Genomic DNA, 25,064 nt, shown 5'->3' on the forward strand with positions numbered 1-25,064 from the left:
TAAGTAATGCGAATGTGAATTAAGATACCGCAGAAGCAGGAAAGAAAATCCCCAAGTTAATAAGACCTTTTCTTAGAATAAGAAAGAGAGGAAGGAAGGAAGGAAGGAAGGGAGGAAGGAAGAAAGAAAGAGAGAAAGAAAGATAAAAGGAAAAAAGATCGATCTAAGCTCACGAAGCTCCAAGAAATGTAGTCCATAATTCAAAGCCCCTTCAGTGCAGAGCTGAGCTCACCAAAACCTTAGCGTAAGCTCAACGGGAACCATAGAAAAATGCCTGCTTCAAAACCTCTTCCCTCACTTCCCCTGAAGTTTAACGCCGAGTTTTTACTTTAATACTATAGTGCAGACTAAGCAGTTTAGCGGCATTAAAAAAAAAAAAAAAAAACTCCCTGCAATTCATCTTTGCTTTAACTGAAAGTTTATACACAGGGATTCATACAATGTTTTTTTAAAGAAATTTTCTTCCTTTTGCTATTTAAATATCTTATACATAACTAAAACTTTTTTCTCCCCTGCGGATCATAAACTTCCAAACACAGAATAACGAGATGGCCCGCCGTAACGGGAGCTAGCAAAAACATAAACCAAATATTTTCTAAACTCTCTTGTCTTTCTACAATATAAGCATTTCTAATTAAAAAAAAAAAAAAAAAGATAAAAAATAATTTGCTTATCTTTTCTCACACAAGCACACCAGGGACGCCCACCCACTCACCCATTTGAGATGCTAATCTCAAACATTTAAAATTCTGGGCCAATTCTCTAATGCTTTAACCGACGCCATATACACTTTAGGAAGGTGGTTACATACATACATGCCTGTAGCTCGAAAGCTGGGGCTTCCACATATATTAGGGTAAGTCACAGATGATTGCAAATATACATCTTTTAACCAAGCCTTTTGGGGATTAATAGACTGTGACAAACCTATAGGATTTCAGTAGCAGAAGGAACACAAGGTAAATAATAATAATAATAATAGTAGTAGTAAGCGCTAAGGAAAGGCCTGGTAGCGTTTATTAAACGTGGTTCTACTCCCCTGACTTTTCCTCTGTTTCTTCGCTGCTGGGCTGTGTGGAATTTATGAATTTGTTTTCCTTTTTCCATTTCATCCGCCTGTTTTGAAACCATATTTTAATCTGGCGTTCAGTAAGGCAGAGAGCGTTTGCAATCTCAATACGTCGTCTTCGGGTTAAGTATCTGTTAAAATGAAATTCCTTCTCTAACTCTAGCGTTTGGTATCTGGTGTAAGTTTGCCTCCCTCGTCTCCCATGTGTTCCATATACTGTACCTGTAGAAGTAAAGACAAAACGATCGCATTGGACAGGGCCCAGTGATTTCAGACCAGAAAGAGCGATTAGTATATTCTGCCTTCTTTTTTAGGCACAATCGCGGGGAGTGGGGAAAGCGACTCTGGTTTCCTGAAGGCTTTTTTTTTTTTCTTTTTTCTTTTTTTTTTTTTTTTAATTCTCTCTTTTCCTTTGCTCCTGACGAGCTGTAAATGCAGATGTGCAGTGTGCTTACGGTGGCGGGGTAAGTGGGATACAAAGAGGCTTTAAGGTGGACCTAGGGAAGGTGCAGGAGGTAGCACGGTGCGAGTCTCTGGGCAGAGGCTGCTCTGTGCTCGCTGGGAGCCTGTGCGCACACACAGGCACAGGCACACGTGTGCTACCCGGGGAGCCTCACGCATGTTCTGTGCGTGTGTGTGTGCACGCACATGTGGCTGTGTTGACACAAACACACAGCCATTGCCATGGCTGGGACTGCAGAAGGTCTCTAAGTATAATTATAGACATCAGTTAAAGATCATAGAAGAGCGTTTTGCCATTTGCTCCGGAATTTATGGCTCTTGAATGCAAAGCAGCATCGGAATGGTCTTGCTAAAAGTTTAATTTTCAAAAAAAGGAGTGAGACCTGCCCTGCAGCAAACATAAACTCGGGAGGATGGGAGAGAAGGCGAGTCATTAGCAAACACTTGAAGTAAACGTTTAAATTTGGAATTATAAAAAAAAATGTCACCCCGGTACAACCCTCCCACTCCACCCCCACCCCCCATTCCCCCAGCACCACTCCTGTACAGAATAGTTCAATTATGTGAAGTTCACTCCTAAGTCTGAAAAAATTCGCGATGCCATGGAAGTGCGCCCACGGCCCCAGAAACGTGCTCTCAATATCCAATACTCACAGGCTAATGAGCTGGGGGAGGGGGGCGAGGAGGAATGTACCACAAATGCTTTGGATCCTCAGTACAGAGGGCATATTCCAAGCATCGCTCTCTGACAATGAAGAAGCAGAGCAGAGGCTTTGGGATGGCTTTAAGAGAGTGATAAAAGTGCTTTGTTCTTTTTTATTTTTTTCCCCCTACTTTCCAAGAATTCCCCTGTAACTTTCACCAGTAAACCTACATACTGAGATCTTGGCCACCATTCCCTGGGTGCCAACGTGCCAGGTCTAAACCTGCGAAGGTTTCATGTTACATTTTGCCCTGGAGGAACCGTGTTTCTCCAGCAATCTGGACTTAATCTAGAAAAAAAAAAAAAAAAAAAAAAAAAAAAAAAAAAAAAGAAACTTCTCCTTTTCCTCCCCTCTCCGCCCTTGACTGCACCGAGATGCCTTACCAGCGCAGGAGTTCATCCGCTGCATCCAGGGGTAAACAGGGCTCGTGTACTTCCGGTCGGTGCCTTCGTCATTTATAATTTTGGCTTGGCCGCCGCTGGTTTTGTATTGTTGATCGGGAGAAAAGTGCAGGTAGTCCCCGGGCCCCCTCTGTTTGCCACTGCCGGAAGGAGAGGCGCTACTAATGTCCTTGTCCGAATAAAAACAAGAGGCTCCGTACTCATAGGAAGCCCGACTGCAAGCAATGACGGTGTTGGACTGTTGGTAGAAACAAGGTGAGGTGTAAGTCTTGTCCTGCAGGCTGCTTGCCCCGTACGAAGCCGGAAAATGCCTGAGAGCATCATAGCCCGTCGGGTACAGGGGGATCTGCCCGAGGAAGGAGTCCTGGCCCCCGGGCAGGCTCCCCGGGAAAGTGGGATTCACAAAATAGGAACTCATTTGCTCTCCCCCTCTCCCGGACCGTGATTTGTTGTGTATTAGTACATCTGGCGATAACTATTAGGAGTCATCGAAGTGGTTTGTTTCTGGATGGCCGAGCGCCAAAAGCGACAGCAGAAAATAGGAGCAGCTGACGGCGGGGCGGCCAATGGGAGCGCGCGCGGCGCCCGCTCCCCCGGGGCCGCCGCCACCGCGCCGCCAACTTACCGGCAGCCCCGGCCCCGCCGCGCCGCCCCGCGCCCCCCGCGCCGCGCCGCGCAGCCCGCGGGACCGGCCGCGCCCCCGCCGCGGCACCGCCCCCACGCGGGAAAATAATCCAATAATAATAACAACAGTAGCGGCGATAATTCCCGGCAGCGCGGGCGGTGCGAGAGCGGGGAGCGGGGACACCCCCCCGGCTGCCGGAGGTGTGGGTAGAGGGGCGCCCTTAAAAGTTGGAGGCCCCACGACAAGGGAGTCGCGCAACCCCGTGGGAAGGGTGGGCGAACAGCCCCCGGCTCTTCGGCGGAGGGAAGGAGGAGGGAGGGAAGGAGACGGCGGTGGAGGATGCTGCGAAGGGAAACTTTGGAGCGGAGGGAGCACGTGAAAGGGGGAGCAGAGCGCCGCGCAGCGTGGGGGGGGGGGGAGGTGGGCGGCCTCTCTCCGTTTTGCCGCCGCGATGCCACAACTGCATCCAAGAATTTTTAAACTATTCTAAAACGTATTTATTTATCCATTCAGTCGAAAATTGCCCCTCCACTAAGGCTTCCCTTCGGAGCTCAGGGAGCCCGCCCCAGCGTCGAATCCAGCTTTTGTGAGAGAGGCTAACGCACCCCGCAATGGAAGAGGTCTCGTATCTTAATGAACAACCCCATAATTAGGAGGCTGGGGTGGTGGCCTTCTGGGGAGTGGGATTTTTGATTTGCAACAAGCGCCTGAGGAGGCCCTCGGGAAGAGCCGCATGGGCTCCCGGCGCCTCCCGGCAGCCCAGATGAAGTTCCATGTGTCTGTTCTCCCCAAGTCTACCCTCCTCCCGCCAGAGTAGAGCCGAGAGTATCAAACATTCAAATTCAAAAACGAGCCAGTAGGACTATTCCTAATTAATACAACCCCTCTCCTGAGTCAGCGAAAGCCAATCGGTTTCGTTGTTGCTCGGAATAATTTGATTAAACGTGGATTCGTGTCTTTAAGAGGGGAAGAACAATACACGAAACAAACATTTCCACCTTCATTTTTCAATATGGCAGTTACCCCATAGCGGAAATATAATTCTTGGCCCAGGGCTCGGACAGTAACTGTTCTGATGAAATTCGCTGATGCGGGTTTAATTCAGCCGTTACCCTGCAGTTCCTGCAGATAACATGAGGTTGTTCATTCCAAAATATGTGTTTACTCATAATCCGTGCTCATTACAACAGATTGAATAGACTAATTTTAAACGCGCTCTGTCACGTAAAGTGACATTCGTACGAGCAGCGTTTCCTAAAGCAGCTTTCAAAGGAGAGTTTTGTTGTTGTTGGGAGACTATTTGTCTCATTTCCGGGGGCAGATTACGATACCTATAAAACAGTAGTGAGTTAAAACATCGCTCCACAATAGTTTGTATTGTTTGCAGTCTCAGCTGGACTTTCACATTCAGATGTTGATTGCCTTCGGGTTTTTTTTCAACTTCCTTAACCTCTTCAGACCAGCTAATCAACAAACACACCTGGTAGAATTACAGCTCACTAGCTGCATGCTTTGAGAGGTCATTTCAGAAACATGTATTTCCTGAAAAGCAGATTTCTCCGGAAAATAAGGGGTTTTTTTACTCGGTGAGAATAGAGTTTAAAAAGGAGGAAACACCAGAAAGCAAACACTCATACACAGCATGCTAAATGCGAAAAGGATTTTAAAAAAGCATATTTTTGCCTGTTTAAGTCAGAACGAAAACTCACCATGAAAAAAAGAATACTCGGGACAAACCCCACCGGCCTTACTTCCAAAAAGTTGTGGGCAGACGATATTTTGTTTGAATTCATCACACAAAGACCAAAACAAAATTTAAAATAAAAATCGCTCCAGGCTTAGTTATATTTACATTTTGTAGCATGGATTACAGTTTGATTTCTCCCCCCCCCAACTCCATTTCTTTTTGTTTCTTTCCCGTTTTTCAATTTACTGTTTGCGTCCAAACCAAATTGTGAAAGCAGGCAGCGAAAATATTTATTTGCCGATCCCATAACACAAAAAGGAATGAAATCTGCGCGTTTGCCTGACTGGGTCATGTTCGAGTAGTTAAGAGTGACAGCCAAGTAATCTGCACCGCAATCTCTGCTTCAGTCACATTCAGGCGTCCTTTCCGCTCCTCCCCCTACCCCAGAAAACCCCGAATCACAATAATCTGCTGCCCCCCAAGTCTGCCGAGGAAATGTCCGGCCTGGACCCATTTCTCAGCAGTTTTCCTTCACCACTGCCGCCCCCACTCTGGAAAGCAGAAAGAAAGCCAATCGCTGCATTTTGCCACCGCAACAAAGTCACACTTCGCGGTACCTGTGTATTTCATACCCCGTTTATTTGTTTTCGTAATCCCACGCGCCCCCAGCACCTCCTCCACGGAACATTTCGCCTTCCTTCTCCTGCCGCAAACGCGTCCGCGACCCCAGCCACTTTCAGATACAGGTGCGGGAGTAGTTACCCTCTTAAGCTTAAAAGCCTCCTTCTCTTCGTATATAAAACCACTTTCAAATCATTCTCGTGCTCGCCAGCGTCATCAAAACCAACCTTTAACTAATAGCTCTTAATCCAAACAGTTTGGGCAAGGCGGACCGTTGTTTAGACTGGCGGGGTACAGAGAGCCCTGCCGGGGGGACGCGAGTGGGTCCTCCCCAGTCGGCTCCCACCGTGGTAACTTGCAGTTGACACACACTGAGGTAGAATCGGAGGGGAAGGGGAGTGGGCAGAGCCGGTCCTGCCGGAATATTTTGCCCGGGGGCGAGCTCCGATACTCCCATAGAAAAAGATAGGCCGCTTTATTTTTTTTTTTTTTTTTCCTCTTGGTCTTTTATTTGGGCTCCCAGGAGCAGCGCAGGCTTCCAGCGCTGCTGCTCCAGGGGCTGCGGGGGCCGCTCCGCTCGGCGCCCGCCTCCGCCATCCCGCCACGCCGTGGCAGCACTGAGCACCCGCGACCCGCAATAAATAATCCGGCGCTCACTGCAGCTCCAGTCCGGCGGATACCGCAATGCAATGCAAATGCAGTGCTTTATCAGCCCGGCGGCACAGCCAGAGCCGGGCCCGCCGTTTAAAGCCTTCCGAGCCGCTCTTTCGCCGTGAGGAGGCGGGAGCGGAGCCGGGTGGCAGCGGCGGGGGGTCCCGGGGGCGCCGTCCCCGGGTCCTCGCTGCCCCCCGCCGGCGCACACCGCGGGGCACCGGCCCGCCGGCCGCCGCTCCCCCGCCCCAGCGCCGCACCGTAACAGTCACAACAAGGACAGAAAGGGGGGGGGGAGAAAGCTCCGTCTCCGGCACTGAAATGGGTTCAGCTCCGCCGCGAAGCCCGCTCCGCGCACCCGAGGCGCGCAAGCCGCCCACGCCGCTAACCGCCGGCAGCGGACCCACTGCGGGGCAAGGGATTTATGCAGGCAGAGCTTGATCCGATAAAGAAAATCTAAGACACATTCGCGCCGCTTCCCCCCGTCTAGAAATAACCTCCCGGACATGGCAGAGAAGCTAGGAGACATTGTGCTGTTTGGTTGTTGTTGTGGTTTTTTTTTTTTAATGAAGTAGTAAAAAAATAAATCACATCTAAATTTCTTCAACCGCAAATGAAATTTAAGCTAATGAGTTAATGCTGCGAATTAATATTTTAAAATGTTTGGGGATATCACTTTTTTTCCCCCATGTTGGGAAAAAAAAATCCCCTCCAATGATGCTGTAAAACTGAATTATTAGAAAATAACCTGAACGTCACAACATACCCCCGCCTAAGGCAAAAAGAAATCAACTTCAAAAAAAATGAAAAATCCACTGCTTCCTTGCTAAATCACAGAAAATAAACATTTTATTTAGTCATATTTTTGCATGCACTACCTAAGTTAAAATCAGCTGAGCTGCAGCCATCTCTATTTTTGGCCGGTAACATTTCCATTTGGTTTAATTGCACATGTCTAATATTTAAACGTATTAAACCATTTTTCCCTGCTTACAGTAGTGTCATATACATTTCTCACCTTTTAGATTCTGGCTCACAGGAGCCCCTGCGACTTTGACAGCTGTCGCTTTGGCTGCACAGGAGACGAATCGCCCTCCTTTTGGTGCCAGAAGAAGCAGGAAATTAGCCAGGTTGCAAGTTGAAAATCTGCCACGCCAGTGCTTTGAATCCAATATGCCACACCTTCCAGCGGGGGAACTGGAAATTGCCATCCCGGATCTGTGTTCTAGGCGGCTGCTTATGCCGAACCTCAGCGCACTTTGTTCACTATTGCCTTACAAAGAACAAATGAAATGGGGATTGAAAGCCAGAGAGATCCGAAGCAGGACAGAGCTCAGCAAAAGAATGCGGCTCTATTCTCGCAAGGGAAATTATAAAAAAGTTCATGTTCACGGTTACCATCCACATGACCGACAACGACCAATGGAAAAACCGAACAACTCATAAAGTTGTATTGCAAAGTTGTAAATTTTCATAAACAACAACGGATTTATGGCCTTTTCCTCATCACTAAGAAGAGGCAGGTCTTAGAGAGGCGCCATCTTACCACAGAGGCAGCCCTGGAGTTTTTTAAAAGACCTGGACTTTGTACTAATTTTATTAAAATTACAATTAGTGCATTGACCAGGAACGGAGTGTAGTAGAAAAAAGGGAACTTCAGCGCAAATAATACTCCAGGTCTTACCTGTATTTACTCGGCCAAATAAAAGGACTTTTCAGGTTCGATTTTTTTTTCTTTTAATTAGAAAAAAAAAAGGGGGGGGGGAATATTAGATCTCATTGATATTACGTGGTACCAGGCAAAAATAAGACGTTTTCTAAAGCGGGGCAGTTTCCCCGCATTTTCGTGCTACCGTGATGCCCCCTGGCCCCCGAAAGCCGCACACACAAACCACACATGTACCCGATTAGATCATTTACACTTGGAAGTTTCGTCTTTCACTTTCTGTTCATTACAAAATATTTTTTCACTGCATGAGATTTCGACTTGATCGCCGATCGTCTGGACTGGGGTAATGACGGCAAGAGGACACGGGAACACGGTGGAAGGAAGCTCTCCCATAAAGAAGGCTTTCCGCTTTATTAATCAACAACGCTAGGGAAAAAAAAAAATCACGAAGTCGTGATAGAGATATTGACTGATTCCTATCAATTCATCACTTTGTTGTTGTTGGTTTTTTTCCCCCCTTTCTGATTACCGAAAAAAATGTTTAGATGGTCTAATTTCTTTATTGGTCTATGTAATATATTTTTTGTTGCTTCCCTCAAACTGGTTCCTCAATAAAGAAACACAATTCATTGTCAACAAGCATATTTATTTTCTGTGTAACATAAAACACATTTATCGTGGGAGATAGTTGAACACGGTATCACTTCCAAAGAGAGTTCACAGACATTTTTTTCCCCACTTCCAATACTTACACAGCATATCCAAATGTTCACAACGAACACACCGAAACACATTGTAACATACAATTTGTGAATAAACTTTAGCCAAACCTTCAAGACGGATTTATACAGAGTTCTTAACGATACATCATGCTACAAAGTTTCCAAATTAATTACATACTTCCCAATTTATGACATGATCTTACAAATGAAGTTCAAGACGAATATAAATGACAAAAAAATTACAATATCTGCTATCGTAGGAAAATTCATGGTATTACATATTAACACGTTCAGATAATCAGGACAAATAGTTTGTGGATTTTTTTTTTTTTAAGGTGGTTACATGATCATTTAAATTCACTTTTCAAAGAACACTTTCCGCTATATTAAGTAAGATCAACGTAGAATAAGAAAACGGCCTTTAGCAGAAGCAGCTGAAGGTAGAAGCCAACGGGAGATATTAAACCGCTTTGTACAATATTGGCGTGAGTTTGCTTCCTCTCTCGAAATAGCAAAGAATCGAGAACAAAGATATATTGCAGCATATGGTTTTCATTTATAATTGCTTTGGAATAAATATATTATTTTAAATTTAAATATATTCAGACTTTTAGGTACCAAATTCTATACCAAAGCTATTGATGCGTGCTTTTCGAACGACTACACTTACATGTTTAAAAGCATTTTGCGATTCACATTAGTAACCTTGTAACATCCTTTTGACTACTAAAATACAGTATACTTTCGAAGATAGGTAGGCAGAGCAAGATATATAGCTAGGTAGTCTGGAAAATAGGTAGTACAAATAATTGCTGTAGATTGTAGTGGTTTGTGGAATATTTTCCCCCCTTACTTGCTGTTTAACCTTTTGTTAGTGTAGCTGTTACTTAAGATACTTTTCTAACAACACTTAAAAAAAAAAGAAAACAAAAAGAGAAGTGCAGAGCTACTTATTCAAAATTAGGTAGTTTTTCTTAATGTGAGCCTAATGCACTTTTCCCCTTACACATGATTGGGACTATGGAGTCAGGTAGTTACTTCGGAAGGTCACGGTTTACTATCTGTGCAAGCAGCAGTTCTCCCACTGAAATGTCCCCTGAAGAAGCCCACCCAGGTTTGGGTTAATGAAGATTTAAAAACCAAGCTGATTGTAAGATGCTCTTAGGAGATATTACCGAAAGGTTCGGCATAGGGCAGGTTTGGGGAGTATGGGAGAGTGGAGAGAAGGCTGGAAAACCAACCCAAGAAATGTTTTCATGTTTGCAAACGCTTGCTTTCAAGATGATCATTAAAGGGAACTGATTTCTTTTTTAATAAAAAGTCTCTCTTTTTTTTTTTTTCCTCCTTTCTCCTTTAAAGGGAGCTTTTCCAACTGTCATGTGCACACACTATTCTAAAAGATCACTTCCTCGAGTGGGACTCCTTAGTCCTCCTCCTCTTCGTCTTCTTCCACTTTCTCGACAGAGGCTGCTGCTGACGTGGGCTCGTTGGGAGCCGGGGTGCTGGAGCTCTCCTCCTTGTGCTCCTTCTTCCACTTCATCCTCCGGTTTTGGAACCAGATTTTGATCTGCCTCTCCGTCAGGCAGAGGGCATGGGCGATCTCTATCCTTCGCCGCCGAGTCAGATAACGATTGAAGTGGAATTCCTTCTCCAGCTCCAGGGTCTGGTAGCGGGTGTAGGTCTGGCGCCCTCGCTTCCTATCTGGACCTGAAAACAGGCACACACACGGCCAGGAGTTAGACAAGAAGAGAAGTGGAAAGTTTCCTCTTTTTATTTTTCTTATTGAAATTTTTAATAAATAAATAAATAAATAAATAAACATACATACAAACAAAAAAGTGGCCGAGCCAGAGTGAACGATCCCCTTCTTCGACTTCCACCCGCCCCCCCACTTTGCCCTAACAAAGACATTTCAGCCACACGACCTGCCCTGCTCAGGCAGGGCAAAAATTAAGTTGCTCGAGACCTAGAAAAAGTGAAGAGAAAGCGTTCAGGAGAGGAGGTGGGGGAGGAAATTGCTTTTGGGAGGAGGAACTTTTCCCCCAGGCGATGTATTTCCCTAAAACCTTCCAGACTTTCACGTTTCGCAAGGGGAAATAAAAAGCTGGAAGGCTGGGCTGTATTTATTTTATTTTAATGTCGTGGGCTCCCCCCACCCATCCCGCCTGGATCGTAAACAATACATAGCATTTAGCTCCAGAAGAGACCTCTCCTTTTTCACACACACTCTCGTGCCCCAGTGCCCCCCTCCCCCCTCCGTTTTCCTGTTTAGTACATTTCTATAGATTCTTATCTCCGTGGAAAGGGCAGGGGGGACGAGAGTGGCACGTCTCGGCAACGCGAGCTGGCAAAGTCCTCGACACGCCGTCCCTCGCTCCTGAACGCCTCTGTCCCCTCCGCCTCGCCCAGCGAGCGGGATTTTTTTTCCCCAACTTCGACAAGAGGGCAGGGGAGACGCTTAATCCGTGGGGGCTCTGGGAGCCCGCAGCCAGCTCTCCGCTTCTCCATAGCAAACAGCGCAAATCAACTCAATGCTAAAATTCCATAGCAAATGGAGTTAAATAAATTTACGAGGCTAGAACCCATTAATTGGGCAATAAAAAGTTTTATGATACTCATTTACATACAATGCCACGGGCTTTCTACGCAATGGCGCCTCGGCTATAATTAAAACCATAAAGGCTGTGCTGACAGTAATCCTGGCGACACGCTTTGCCTGGCTGCCACGGCTCCGAGCCCTCTCCGCTCGCCCCTACCTGAAGACCTCATCCAGGGGTATATCCGGAAATTAGGCTCAGCCTGGTTGTGCAGGTTGCTTTCCTCCGCTTTCTCACAGCTGGGTTTGGTTAGCTCATTGCAGAGGACGGGAATGTTCTGATCAAAAGAGGAACAATGCAGGTTGTAGGCATCAGAGCCCAGGCTGTATCCGGAAGAGAACGGGCTTTGATATATGGTACTGTTCACATTGTACAAGCCGGGCATGGAGGAGGCGAAGGCACCCGCGCCTGGTCCATAGCCGCTTCTCTGGGAGTTGCTTGCAAAGGAGCAAGAAGTAGGCTCCGCATTTTGGAAAAGAGAAGCCCCCGCCGTATATTTGCTAAAAAGCGCATTCACATAATACGAAGAGCTCATAATTTTGACCTGTGATTTGTTGTCCGGCAGGCTTCAGTGTCGGTTTTACGAGGTAGCGTGATATATGATAACATTACACCCCCAGATTTACACCAAACCCCATTTTCTTTTGGACCGAGCTGCCCGCAGCACGTGACCGGTCATGTGACGCCGCCCGCCAATCCCCGCCCGCCTCACAGGTGGTGCCGGCCGGGGCCCGACGGTGCCTGGCCATGGACGGGCCGGGCCCGCCCGCCCGCCAGCGCCCTCAGCCGCCGCCCGCCCGGCCCCCGGCGGCACCGCGCCCCGCCTGGGCGCTGACGGACCGCGGGGCGCTGGGAGAAATCAAATTTTAAAGCTTTAAATGTGTACTCGTGGAGTTCTCTATGAGCGTCAGGTTTAAAGGAGGTGGCTCCTCTCCGCCCTCTCCCCCCGCGCTGTTTGCGCGCAGCGGCAGGAGGCAGGCGGTAACCCTGCCGCAGGGTGTGCCAGGGCACCCCCGCCGCTCCCCTGGGGCCGCCGAGCCTCGGGAATCGGGGCGCTTCCCAGCAGCCAGCCCCCGAGGGGGGCGAAAATCAAAGTCGCCCTCCCCGGGAAAATAAAGGAGAAAAAAAACTGAAAAAACACCCCTAAAAAACCAAACCCCCAAACTAACAACGACATCCAGCTAAACAAAAAACTCCCACCCAGCAAGAAAAGGCACAAAAAACCCCTAGCACCCACCACAAATAATGGCCCAGAAAAAAAAAATCGAGGGCTCAACTTTCTGAATGTCTGAAGAAGAAAATACAGAATAAACCGAAACCCTAGAGTTGAAGAATTCGCCTGCAAATGGCTTTAAATCGCCGCCACCTCTTTACTACCCGAGTTACCTTTCCGCCTTACATACCTTGCAGTCCAGAGCGTTAGGCGGCAGCGGTACGCTAGCATGTCGGGGAGAGTTGCTGCTTTTCTAAACACTGGGATCCCCAACAATGCGAATGGCTCTCCATTGAGGATGCTGCTCCGTGCCCTTCCTTTAAACGGATCGTAAAATGAGTTTCCTTCCCTCAGACAGGGAGTCCTGGTAAAGACAGCTTTTACTGCCTGCCTGTATTGCACATCATAAACTGGAAGAAGCACAATGGAATTGCCCCGGAAATTCTCCTTTCAATTATAGTTTGGTGCCCCGTGTACAAAGACTTTCTCACCAGTTAAAATTGTTCTTGCCGATATTTCGCACGGACCCTAAACTTTGTGTTTTGTAAACGTGGAGCACCCTCTGCCCCCTTGCACATCTCCAACACACACCCGCGCACCCTTTGGCACCCTTTATGCGTGGTTATCGCAGCCCCATGAACACAGGTTACTGACAGAAGCAAGTCAATTCTTGAAAGCCAGATCCCTGAGATACTGGTGCTTCGGAGCATGCAGATGTGGTGGATGTATGTAAATGTTTGCCAAGTGTTAAGTATGTGAAAACGCAGTTATTAAAACGCATTAAGGGAGAAGCCGCCGAAAGAGCCCCTTCGGCTATTTCTTCCAATTCACCAATATTAGACAATATCCCTGCGGTCGCAATCGCGGTGCCGGAGCATGCCGGCAGAAGAGGCTGCTGGAAGGGAATAGAGGCCCAAGAACTTAAACGAATGCGATGCAAACAAAACGACGACCAAGAAGATCAAAGAGACTGAAGTAGATGGCATTAGACCAATAAATTGCTCCTCTGGTGACAACATACCAAGATGCAAGAAAAAAGAAACAGCAAATATAACCAATGTCTAGACTTAAATATGGATAGCGTAGAACCGAATAGATCGTCTGGGTGGTTGCATTTCAAGCTCTCTGATTCTCTACAATTTGCACGTTTATGTATTTTTCTTTGCTTACATGTGTTTGCGCTGCCACGGTTTTTTTTTTTAATGTATTTTGCTTTCAGCTTATTTTTCCCTGCCAGCCTTTTAGATTTATCAAAAAGACTTCACTGAATAAATGCTAGAAGGACCCCTAGACATGGGTCCCCACCACCTTGTTGACTCCCCCCACCCTCTGCAAGCTGGGCATAACGCTGCTTCTGAAACACCCTCTGAAATCTCTCGTTTTGTCGCTTACAGGATCAGGATAGATAACCGCGCCTGTAAACACGCTTTTCATTTGAATTTATTTTTTTTCCAATCGAGAAAGGGTCAACAGGCGCAGATTTCAAGGTTTTGGTCATGGTAATATCCTTACACGCTTTAAAAAATAATCCTCTAGGATGTATTTTTTTTCCTAGTGAGCTCTGGACTACCCCTCTTTGGCACTGAGCTTTCCGGGAAGTAAAACGCAGTGATAAAACGGTGCTCGTAAGTTATAAGCGACCTGGGAGCACTATATGATTATGGCTTGTGTACTAAGCAGTATCTTGATGTGGTTCATAGTAGAGAAGATTTTGCTGGTTTGGAATCTGTTCTCGCCATAATTTATCCACGATTATAATGGAACACGCTGTGCCAAGTTATTACTTAGTATGACGATGCATAAACACTTTTTAATTTCAATATAATTTTACTGCCCAAGGAAAAAAATAATTACTCATAATAAGTTTAGCAATGCCATTGTAGACAAACATTTGATAGGAAGGCTCTTGTTAGAAAGCAGGGAGTGGCTGTTGATCCTTATCCCTAGAAAGTATTAAATCTCTGAATCGTGTGCGGGAAAAAAACTAGCTTACTACATTCCCAGTGCTGAATTTCGATATAAAGAGAATGGCTTTGATTTAAGGAAATGTAAGTAAGATGCAGAGAAAGTATCTCTGTTACAGAGGACTATGCAGGGATTTGTTTAGTTGTCTGGCTTAAACTTATGAAATACAACGTTTATACTTCAGCCCATATTTTATGCTTCCTTTCCTCATGCATTTATTTTCCTTCCAATTACTTTTTCCCCCGTCTCTTTTGGCAATTGCCATCTGAAAATATTCCACAACTCCACACTAAGCCTCATTCTCAAGACGCGGGAGCCAACAAAAGCAAAGCAGGAAAAAAAAGGGGAAAAAAAAGGGAAAAAAAGAGGAGAAAAAAAAAGGGGAAACGATTCGAGGAAACAAAATAGACGGCGAGAACAAGTTAGGAATGACTTTGAGAGACATGTCAAGTTTGCAGAGCATCAGCCTTCTCACATCTGTGTAATATAATCACAACGGGTCCCACAGAGCTGAAATTGCTTCGGACACAAGCAGGGCTTTTTATTTGTATCAAAGACAGCTGTTGAAGAATTTCACCGGCCGGTAAATAATTTTCAAACTAGATTTTTGCACCACTGCCGATTCCCCGCACGGCTGTCTCAGCCGCGCGGAGCGGACAAGGGCATTGGAAAATCCACCGGTTGGCCCCAGAGCTCCAAAGGTGAAGCTCTTCGGGCTCTCTCCTCCCAGGCTGAGCCGGGCAGACCCTCTTACATCCTGTCCGAACCCTTCAATTCCCCCTTTCTCCCAATATTTCATTTCACACCAGCCCTTCGGGAAATCAGGATACCCTGTTTGCAGGCTCGGAGCTTAAGCAGAGAAGAGCAAAGGTTTGGGGCAAGGGAGAAAAAGAGGAGCTGGCAGGTCGGTGCCAGGGCTCAATCCGTCCGTATCACAAAATAGGAAATGTCTCGATATTTTGAGAATAATAAATGCACAGTGTGTGCTTGGTGCAGATCAAGCTTCGCTTTCTCCACGAGTGCCCTGAGCGTGGCCAGGTGGAAAACGCCACCCTGACGGCTCCTGGTCGGCGGGATAAGGCGAGAAAAAACTCGGGGATAAGGGGGGCAAAAAGCACCCTCAAACCTCTCGGCCTTTGTCAAAACCATCTCAGCTCTTCCAAGCCCAGTTATGCTCCCATAAAGTCGACATTTTAGGAGCTGTCGGGAGGCGGCCGAGCGCTTGATGGCGGAGGGCGGCCGGGCGCCGTTTCGCGGGCTCACAGCGCCACCTGCCGCCGCCCTGCCGCCACTGCCGCGCCGCCGCCGCCCGGCCCGGCCCCCCGGAGCCCGCGCCCCGGCCCGCCAGCCCGCGGCAAGATAAATGTCCACCGCCCAGCCTGGATTTAAGCACGGGAAGGCCAATAAAAGGTTGTTATTTCCGCTCTCCCGCTTTATCTAAAACAGCCAGACAAAACAAATGAAAAGGCTTTTGTAGAAAATCTTAATTGTGGCTGGACAGTTGTAAACTCATTAAGAGCCGAATTCCAGACAGTTTGCAGACCCGTCATTTATTACACACTCTTAATGCTGATTCTTTGAAGTTGCCTCTGTCTGCAACAACAGAGGGCGTCCCAGCATCCCCAAATACTTACTCGGGGATCAATTAAGGGGTTTTTTTGTGTGTGTGCACGCCAGAACGAGCTCCCCTTTGCTAATTAGAACTCATCAAATCTTACCTCGGATTTATTTCCTTTTTTTTTTTTTTTTTTTTTAAGGTGAAGTCGAAAGCATTTTTTTTCCCTCCCGCAGTTCTGCACATCTGTAAACTTCTTGCCGGCTCCCTAAGTTTTGTCTTCAGCCCTGCAGCGTTTTACACCCCATAAACGGTTACAGCAGTCATTTTCTTTTATTGCACTGTAGTATGGCTCTGAATTTTCCTAACAACAACTTCTGCCAGACCATAAGCGTGTTCCGTCCTATTTTGCTTTCAATACATATACATGTACATATATGTATATATGTGTGAAGGTACCTTCATAAAACAAGAAGGATTTTATTGTTATTCGCCATATTTGCAAACAAGGGTCTGTGTGATGTAGAGCTGTGCTGCGATTCATGTTATGGAGGATATCCACCGTGAGCAGTAAGATGTCCGCCCAAAACAAGGGTAAATTTCTGCAAGCTCATAGACTTTGCTATTTTCTTTTGTTGCTGAGCTTGGTTTGGCTTGGGGCGGCGGGGGAGGGGTAGGTGCAATGGGGAGGGGATGTATGGAAATCTTCCACTCCAAAGAAATCATCCTTCTCTTTTTAAAAATAAATACAATTTCTTGTTCTCTGCTGTAGACTGTTGCCAGCCCACCGCTTTCCTTTGGCTAAATCGGCGACTAAAATCGACACCATAAATTCTACCATAATTGTCAGTAAAATTTTATCTGATTCTATATCTATCTGTAAATACATATATAATCTGAGGGGCTAGTAAAACGCAACGGGTTGTATTTATTTGCCACGGGACATTTAAAAGGAAAAAAAAATTACAAAAATGTAGGCAAGGGAAGGAAAAAAGTGGATGACGTTTGAAATAACATATTTTGCATGGGCAATTATCTCTAGCAGGGAATTTGAAATGAACGCCCTGGTAAGGCGAGCCTTCTAGCAGGGGTTGTGGATGAACACTTAGCGCTGGACATTTTCTGGTGGAGGCTAATTAACAATCTCAGTGTAAATGTCGCTGTCTGAGCAGATTTACATTATTGTCCGCGCTAAAGAACGTCGGACATTTTGGTTCGGTCCTAGTTCCCCTGCCCCGGCGGCGAATTTTATGAAAACGGCGTTGGCTCGGCACCGTGCCCCGCTGCCATCCGAGGGGCTCCCTCCGCTCGCTGTTAAGCGCCAGCTTACCAAATCACGCCCCGAAGCGGGGAAGAAATCCCTACCCTCAGAGAAGCTATGGCATTTAGGACCTGAATCTGTCCGTTTCGGATAAAAATAAGACCAAATTTCCATCACCTGGGGGCTGCGTTTATAAAATCGTGGGTTTGCCTTGGCTCGAAAATAATACCACTCCTCGCCTCGCCTCTGCAGCTGAAATAGCCCTGCCATATCTTCTGGCGAAATTCGGTGTGCCGTGGAAGAATCTCTCCTTAATAATCTTAAAACATCACAAAATATAAAAGAATCAATATATTTTATTTGGCAAAAAGTTAAATATCATTTCAACACAACGATTTGGTCAGTAGGCCATGAGGTAACTGTTTCAAAATAGACAGTGTACGTTCTGCATTAACATAACTTCCCAGATTTTTTTTTTTTCAAATCGGTACAAATTTACAGTAACCAAATGTAGGTTTTTATAACGTATAATTTATTATCAATATAATTAACCTTCATTACAATAACCATCAAATCATTCGATTAAAATTCAAACATAAACCATAGGTAGTTACCCTTTTCACATATACGTATAGCTCCGAAATCTGCTAACTGCTCACTGGTGCAAAAACAATATTTAAGCTAGTCTGTTTATTTACTTTTTTTTAATATATAGATTATATATACAACCGACAAAGACAGTACTATATATGTATCAACTGTGCATACTAAAATGACTTGCTTCATATTTTGAGAACCGTAATTCCCAGACATCCCGAACGAACGGATTTTTCTACCTTTTTTTTTTTTTTTTTGCATTGGGATATATATAATATATATATTTTACAATCAAAGGTTAACTGTCTAATTATACAGAAAAGACTTAATACACTACAGAGCTATACTCTATGCAATTTTTATAATAAACAACCTGAGTTCAAATTGAATTCTAGCTTACACCATTACATCCGGTACAGCACCCAAGCACATAAATTGAGTCACAAACATAATTACCACAATAAAACACAGTGTTCAAGTATTAGAGCAGAGATCTCTCTGCCACGCAAAAAGCGAATAAAATTAACTACGTAGACTAAACTATACAGTCCGTAAATAGTTGTGCATTATGAAAAGGTAGTTTTTTCTTTTTTTTTTTTCTCTTTCCGTAAGTGAAGAAACAGGTAGATTTATACAAGCCAGTTAGACAGCCTTTTCGTGCTAATGCCCCCTTTTTCTTTCCTATTAGAAAATTAAAAGTCTTACTGTACCTCTCCTGGCAATCTGGCCTCTGTGACTATCATTGTACAATCATAATCAGAATTTGCCAAGGGAAAAATGAGGCCTGGACCCAGACGCATTGCATGGCAGGGCTCGAGGGGATGATTTTTTTTGTTTGTTTGTTTGTTTTAACTTTTTTTTTTTCTTTTACTTAAGCATTTTCATTTTAACCCACGTGTCGCCATCATTCATCCTTCGCTCGATCTTTGTTGATTTTCTTCATTTTCATCCTCCTGTTCTGAAACCAGATTTTCACTTGTCTCTCTGTTAAATTGAGGAGTCTGGCCACCTCGTATCTACGGTCCCTAGTGAGATACATATTGAACAGAAACTCCTTCTCCAGTTCCAGTGTCTGATGCTTGGTGTAAGGGCATCGCTTTTTCCTGGTGGACCTTGCGTGGAGCCAGTTTGCAGCTGGATTATCTACAACGAAAACAACAAAAGTTCAGGCTGAGGGGGAGGGTGGGAGGTGGAGGGAGGGGGCTGGGAGGGAAATCCACCCAGAAAGAGCCCATCAGGTGAGCCGGTATTCGCGTTTAGGACGTGGCTCTCATTTCCCCAGGCACAGAGGCTCGTGAGGCACAATGGACTCCAAAATACAGACACATGGGAAGGTCACACGCAACCACACGCGGCTAAGCCCCGTTGCCCCCGCCTCCCCTCGCCTTTTTTATTGTTTGGAGAGAATACAATTTTAAAATACTTTCTCCTCCTCTCTCTTCCTCACTCTCTAACTCCCTCCCTCCTTCCTGGCCTTCCCACACCTCAAACTGCCAGCCCGGAGAGTAACCAGCCAGATCAACATGTCATCGAAATTGTTTGTCTTTTTAATCTCTATCTTCTCCTCTGTCAACCCTGGCAAAACCCAGGGAGCTGGCAAGTTAATCTACAGCTGGCATAATTAAACCCTCGCCCTCTTAGGACCCTTATTCGCACGGCGTTAATCGCGATAATAATCCCGGGGCGCTCTGCCACCAGTCTCGTAGTCCTGGGAGCATCCAGCCCGGGGTTTTCCACCGAGGAGACGAAAGGGGGAGGGGAGGAACCAAGTCAACGGCGAGGTTTCTGTTCTCAGCCCAGCAATAGCCGCCCTGTCCTGAGAGCCGTCTCAAAAAAAGATCTGATTCACATCCAGTGCTTTCTAGGCACCCCTCTCCCCAGCGTCTGCCCACGCCTGGGAGCGCGGCGAGGCAGGAGGATGTGAGCACGTCCTGCTGACTTTGCTGGGGTGGCAGGAGTGGGGATGGGCAGCTATTGCATTTCTCTTTCTCTTTTTTTTTCTTTCTTTTTTTTTTTTTTTTTAATGGTTTTTTTGTTTTAAATTGCAGTTGTAGTGGGGGTTTTTGTTTTCCTTTCACCCTGGAAAGCCAGAGCCGTCCTAGATCCCGTTCGAGCCTGAGAAAGGCAGCGCTGGCTTCTGCAGATGGCAGACCCCGGCGGGCGGGCGCAGCGGCGGCGGCAGCGGCTGGTGCTCGGCCGCGTAATTAGCCCCAGCGCCTCGACACCTCCCCGCGGCCGGCGCAGAGCCCTGAAGTCCATTACCCTCGCCGTCCCACTTACTTGGATCGATCTGCGGTTTCTCTCCGTTTGCCTCACTTTCTCCATTGCTTTCAGAGAATGCGCCTTCGTGGCTTTGCTTATCCCTATCAACTGGAGGAGAACCACAAGCATAATCAGAGAGAGACAAAGTGTGAGTGTCAAACGTGGTACAGTCAGCCCTCCTGGCCGCCAGCGGTTCAGGTTTAATGCCGTAATGCCTGCTGGTAGGTAACCCGGGGAAAGACAAGGAGCCCGGCACAGGCTCAAGCCACGAACGCATGTACCTGCCGTCGGGCGGTGCCACGGGCGCCTGGTGGTGCGCGTAGGGGTGGTAGACGGCGGGGACGCCGCTGGCGCCGGCGGGGTGCGCGGGGCTCCAGGGGGGGCCGAAGACGGGCGCCTTGGGCTGGAAGCTGCAGGGGGCCAGCTCGGGGTGCTCGGCCAGCGCCGCCGGCCGCGGCGGCGGCCCCAGCGGGGCGGGGGCGTAGCGGGGCGCCGCCAGCTCGTCCCCCTCCGGCACCAGGAAGGAGTCCACGTAGTAATTGCTGAGGGTCCCGGGAGCCGACATGGCGGGCGGGCGGGCGGCGGCGGACCCGCCGCGGTTCGGGGCTGCGGGTTTCACGTAACAACTTGGTGCTGGCGGAGAAGTAGAGTCAGTAATAAGTTGAGGGCAGCGCAGGCGCCCATTGGCTGCGCCTGTCACGTGGCGGGGGAGCAGAACAATAAAGTATAAATCAGTCCGCGGGCTATTAATGGGTCAGTGTTTTCCAGCCATAATTTTTATAGCGAGGCCATATGTTTTTATGCAAAGGGATATTTGAGTTATACGGCGGGGTTTGTTTTAATTGCGGCCAACTGAGATTAAAAGATCAGATTCCGTATTACAGCCCCCCTCCCCTCTTTCTCTCTCTCTTCCTCTCTCTCTCCCCTCTCTCTCTTTTTCTTTTTCTTTTTTTTTTCCTTCGTTTAAGCGGACTATTTTATATCAAAATTAATCATCCCATCAGTGGGTCGTGTTCTCCGCGAAAAAAAAATCCCGCCACCCTTGTGATCGGAGACCTTCACATAAAATGATACAACAACCGAAGCAATAAAAAGAGCAAAATAGTAGTTGCGGTATACTGTATTTAAATATACATTTATTATATTTCATAAGGAGTTATTGTTTCGGGAGCCACGGGGTTGTTATTAAGTCAGTAACTATGAGCGCGCTCATTTGCATCGCTGTGTTTCACAGCAGTAAAAATTTACGAGTGCTTGGAAAGGTTAAATTATACTATTGTGTTTAGTTTGGGAACCCACTGTAAATAATACCGTTCCGTTCGGCTCAGAGCTGGCAGCGGAAAGCCAAATTCAACGTATCCCCTTTCCGAAACCCCGGCGCAGAGCCGGCCCTCCCCGCCCGGCCGGAGAAGGACAGGGGCAGGCGCTGGCTCGGTATTTAGCCCGGCCCGCACCAAACTGCACTTCACCACCCCACCCCGCCGGGCACGGTGTGGCAGTGACCGAAACACCCTCCTCGTCCTCCTCGCCGCCCCTGCCCTTGGACCGGGGACCCCTTCGCCAGGCCGGGGAGAGGAGCCCGGGCTGGGCGGCGGTGCGGCTGCGGCCGGAGGGGAGCCGCCGTCCTGGCCGGGAGGGAAGGAGTGCGGGCAGAGCCGGGCGGCGGTATTTATCACCACAATTAATTCTTCAACTATGCAGGGAAGCAGCGGGGGGAAAGGGGAGAAAATGCCCCGTCTCCCCTCTGCCGAAAGGCACCCTGCTTCTCTAGGCGGCTATCAAAAGGGCGTTCGCAGCCGGCCGTCCGGCATTCTGGTGAATCAAATTTATGTGCAAATATAGTTATTTATTTGCTGGCACCTCCTGTGACTGCAGGACACACGCTAGCGGCATCGGAAGCCGAGCGGAGGGTTACAATCCTCCTCAGAAGGAGGGGAGGGTGCGCGGGGGAAAGTAAGAGGCGGCCAGATCCAAGTCCAGTGTTAGGAATTAAAGTAGTGGCTGAGCTTTAGGCAAACATGCCTGCGACTCCCTGGTTTCTCCCTGGCGGACATTCACGCTGTTTATCCCCGTGGCTGGCGAAGGAGCGCGGTCACTAAGATGCAGGGGGCACAAAAAATCTCCGTGAGAGGCTCAATTTACTCGAAATATCTTGTATTGAAAATAGAGCCCAGCAAATGGTAGGGACGACTGAGTAATGATTAAAATCGCGTGTAAATATTGTGGATGCGAAAGTGTGGTTTTAATTAGTTTTACATCGCTATGTGGGCTGTCTATTTCCCTCTCTCTCTCTCGCTCTCCTTCTTTCTTTTTCTTTTCATGTCTTCTCGACAGTTTAATCAGAAATCTTACAGAGGGCCTATTTTAACACCGCTCTCTCCCACATTCAAAATTACAAAGGCTCATAATGAAACTATTATCCCCCATTAGAGTTCGAAAATCGTGGAACAGTTCAAGATCTCAATAAACAAGGGGGCCGTTATTTTCTAACAATTTTAAAAATGCAAATAAAGCTCTCTCTTTTTTTTTTCCCCACATTGTATAGACATTCCGTAATAGAAAAAAATAATTGTATTTCTTTCCTGGAAAGACGGAACTCCACGTCATTTGTATTTATTATTAAGAGTCAGCTGTGGTGAAATGTGATTGTAGAACTTCCTTTTTCCATTCAGAAAAAATAATCCTAGCTGCAGGAGTCCTGGATGTTTATATTCGAATTTGGGTTCCCAACTTCAGCAGCGGGTTTTATTTTTTTGGTTCGTCACCAAAACTAATAGCAAATGAATAACAATAACAATAGCGCTTAAAAGAACGTGACTTCATTTTTATTTCCCCTGTAAAATTCCGCATTTGTTCGCTGCCAACATCCAAGAGGCAGGAGAGGTTGTACAGAAAGTAAGAGGAGAAATACAGCAAACAATTAGATCTTTTTCACGCGGTCACGTTGCTGATAATTACGCCGGGATATTAAACTCTTTTATCTCCGTTTTAGATCCATTTTCACCCAAAGTACATTTTTCATAGAGCCACGTAGGCGATTTCGCTTCATCAATTTACTTCGCAAATTACTTAAGGTTTTGGTGACTTGCACCTTCGGGGGCAAAAGACCCCAAACAGGGCAGAAACAGACATTGACATTAAAATGCTATATGAAACCAGAATTCCCAGGAACGAAGCACTGCTGGAGCGATCGTGTCCGAATAAAAGTACTCCCTGTCCTCCATCCCAACATAACCGAACGAGCAGAGCTCCCATTCCGCTAGCTCCAGCAGCCGGCTGCATCAGGAAGCATCCCGTCGGTTTTTTAAGCGGGGGGGCATCTGCAAGCGCTGCTTCATTACCAACGCACCGCGGAGGAGCTCAACATACGCGGGCGCGGGGCAGAAATTCGAGGGCCTTGGCGATCTCTCCTGAACGGGAAGTTCAGGATCGCCGTTCCCAGGGTTTCCTGCCACTGCAGACCTCTCTCACGGAACCAGTGGTGGTACGAAGCCACGGAGGGGTTTTGGCACAGTGAAGAGAAAAAATGATTCAGAATTTAGAGGAAGCAGTCCAAAATCAGGACGAGGCGATTCAACTGGGAATCAAAAGGGCAGAGGCAAAAGACGCCATACAGGCACACACACAAACACAGAACTGTAAATACACTCCCCGAAATGTACACAGACACTGCAGATAGCCCGTCAGACCTGGTGTGGAGAGGCAAACACAAGCACTTAAATTTGACTGCAATGCAGAGCTCTGCTCCTGCCCCGGCCGGGGACGACTGCTTTTCTGAGTATGGCTGAAATCCGCTATTCCAAACTCATCTGAACTCCTGCAGCCCAGCCTGAAGTTTCGAAAAAGTTCTTAGGTTTTACTATTGCTATTTTTTCTAAGGCAAACATAACCGCGACCGCTAAAAAATAAATAGAAATAAACGAGCAAGGAGTGAGTTTTCTGTCCTTTTCCCCGCCCTCCTTTCCTCCGCGAAGGGTGCCCCGCTCCGCGGCCGCGGCGGCGCTGGCTGCTGGCGGAGGGCCCGGCGGGAGCCCGCCCATTGCCCGCGGTCGCACTGCGAACACAAAAGGCGGCGGTGGCGGCGACGGCAGCGGGCCCGGAGAGGTCGCTGTTGCCCGTTCCGCCGCCGCGGAGAGCCCGCACTGCAATCGTGATCGTAACCGAGGCCTTGCGGGCCGCGGGGCAGCCGGCGACCCCGGGCAGCCCCGGGGTAGAGGGCCCGACGGCGGAAGCGCGGAGCCGGCGCCAGGCTCCCGCAGCACCAGCCTCCCCAGCACGGGGGCCGAGAGCAGCCGGCGGGGCCGGGCACCCCCGCCGCCGGTGGGTCCACCCGGCCGCGGTCGCTGCGCTCCGGGCCCCAGTTTTTGATGACGCCTGGAGTGGGGCAGGTAGATTTGATCTCTCCCCACCCCCTCCCCCAGGCACGTTTTCAGGTCTCTCGGTTTTTAATAAATCCAGATTGAAAAATAGAACAGCCACCCACCTCCCCCCGGCCCCCCGAGCTCGACCCACTCCGAGCGGAATGCAAAAACGCACCTGACCTTGAATGCAGCCAACGAGATATATTAAAAACCCGCAAGCAGGCAGGGACTCGCTTAGGAGCTAGCTAACCTTGAAGAACTTGTCAAGCTTCCCCCCTCGGCTGCCGTGTTTATCTGAGGAATCAAAGGAGGCTCCGCTGCAGATGGGAAACAATGGCATTGGGACTTGACGCCTACAGTTCACTTCATTGCTAAGATTTCTTCGGGTAGAAAGGACCCTCGCACCAAGCATACCTGGTGATGATATCAACTGAAGTAATTAAGGCAGTTTCGTGCTGTAGAGAGAAAGGTGGAGCCCCAACAACATGAAACTACCTAAACCACAGAGCAGTTCTCAGGCGCTAATTATTACTTTCCCCATTGCCGTGGTCCTTAACGCAAGGATCCCGCTACGAAAATAAAACCAGAAACGTGACTAAAACATGCCTCTCGCCCTCCCGCCCACCCCGCCAGCGTCCCTCC

General features: G+C 47.6%; 3 protein-coding genes and 1 long non-coding RNA gene across 5 annotated transcripts; all 4 read right to left on the minus strand.

Moving 5' to 3' along the window:
* Nucleotides 1-851: 851 nt before the first annotated feature.
* Nucleotides 852-7,375, minus strand: HOXA6 (homeobox A6). 2 transcript variants are annotated; one of them, XM_050970414.1, is made up of 3 exons: nt 7,239-7,375; nt 2,619-2,874; nt 852-1,291 (listed from the first exon to the last, which is right to left on the minus strand). In XM_050970414.1, the coding sequence occupies exons 2-3, from the start codon at nt 2,641-2,643 to the stop codon at nt 1,032-1,034; spliced, it is 285 nt and encodes a 94-aa protein (XP_050826371.1). In that variant the 5' UTR covers nt 2,644-2,874; nt 7,239-7,375; the 3' UTR covers nt 852-1,031. The 2 variants fall into 2 exon arrangements, with proteins under 2 accessions (XP_050826371.1, XP_009084317.1); XM_009086069.4 differs by lacking the exon at nt 7,239-7,375 and having other exon boundaries at nt 2,619-3,129.
* A 1,139-nt stretch (nt 7,376-8,514) lies between these two features.
* Nucleotides 8,515-11,895, minus strand: HOXA7 (homeobox A7). Its single transcript, XM_009086072.4, has 2 exons — nt 11,368-11,895; nt 8,515-10,318 (listed from the first exon to the last, which is right to left on the minus strand). The coding sequence occupies exons 1-2, from the start codon at nt 11,741-11,743 to the stop codon at nt 10,035-10,037; spliced, it is 660 nt and encodes a 219-aa protein (XP_009084320.1). The 5' UTR covers nt 11,744-11,895; the 3' UTR covers nt 8,515-10,034.
* A 5,645-nt stretch (nt 11,896-17,540) lies between these two features.
* HOXA9 (homeobox A9) lies at nt 17,541-21,358 on the minus strand. Its single transcript, XM_009086073.4, has 2 exons — nt 20,080-21,358; nt 17,541-18,942 (listed from the first exon to the last, which is right to left on the minus strand). The coding sequence occupies exons 1-2, from the start codon at nt 20,624-20,626 to the stop codon at nt 18,704-18,706; spliced, it is 786 nt and encodes a 261-aa protein (XP_009084321.1). The 5' UTR covers nt 20,627-21,358; the 3' UTR covers nt 17,541-18,703.
* A 2,163-nt stretch (nt 21,359-23,521) lies between these two features.
* LOC127059176 (uncharacterized) lies at nt 23,522-25,038 on the minus strand. The gene is made up of 2 exons (XR_007776730.1): nt 24,598-25,038; nt 23,522-23,750 (listed from the first exon to the last, which is right to left on the minus strand). It is a non-coding gene; the product is annotated as an uncharacterized LOC127059176 (long non-coding RNA).
* Nucleotides 25,039-25,064: the final 26 nt, after the last annotated feature.

The sequence above is a fragment of the Serinus canaria genome, chromosome 2 (assembly GCF_022539315.1).
Source record: "Serinus canaria isolate serCan28SL12 chromosome 2, serCan2020, whole genome shotgun sequence".
In the NCBI taxonomy this organism is placed as follows: Eukaryota; Metazoa; Chordata; class Aves; order Passeriformes; family Fringillidae; genus Serinus; species Serinus canaria.

What these genes read in the sequence shown, in the direction of transcription:
- HOXA9 (XM_009086073.4), bottom strand. Translation starts at nt 20,626, where the DNA reads ATGTCGGCTCCCGGGACCCTCAGCAATTACTACGTGGACTCCTTCCTG. An exon ending in GAAACCGCAGATCGATCCAA is followed by an intron (nt 18,943 to 20,079) that starts GTAAGTGGGACG and finishes TTTTCGTTGTAG; the next exon opens with ATAATCCAGCTGCAAACTGG.
- HOXA7 (XM_009086072.4), bottom strand. Translation starts at nt 11,743, where the DNA reads ATGAGCTCTTCGTATTATGTGAATGCGCTTTTTAGCAAATATACGGCG. An exon ending in CCCCTGGATGAGGTCTTCAG is followed by an intron (nt 10,319 to 11,367) that starts GTAGGGGCGAGC and finishes GCCTGTTTTCAG; the next exon opens with GTCCAGATAGGAAGCGAGGG.
- HOXA6 (XM_009086069.4), bottom strand. Translation starts at nt 3,054, where the DNA reads ATGAGTTCCTATTTTGTGAATCCCACTTTCCCGGGGAGCCTGCCCGGG. An exon ending in GCGGATGAACTCCTGCGCTG is followed by an intron (nt 1,292 to 2,618) that starts GTAAGGCATCTC and finishes TTACTTCTACAG; the next exon opens with GTACAGTATATGGAACACAT.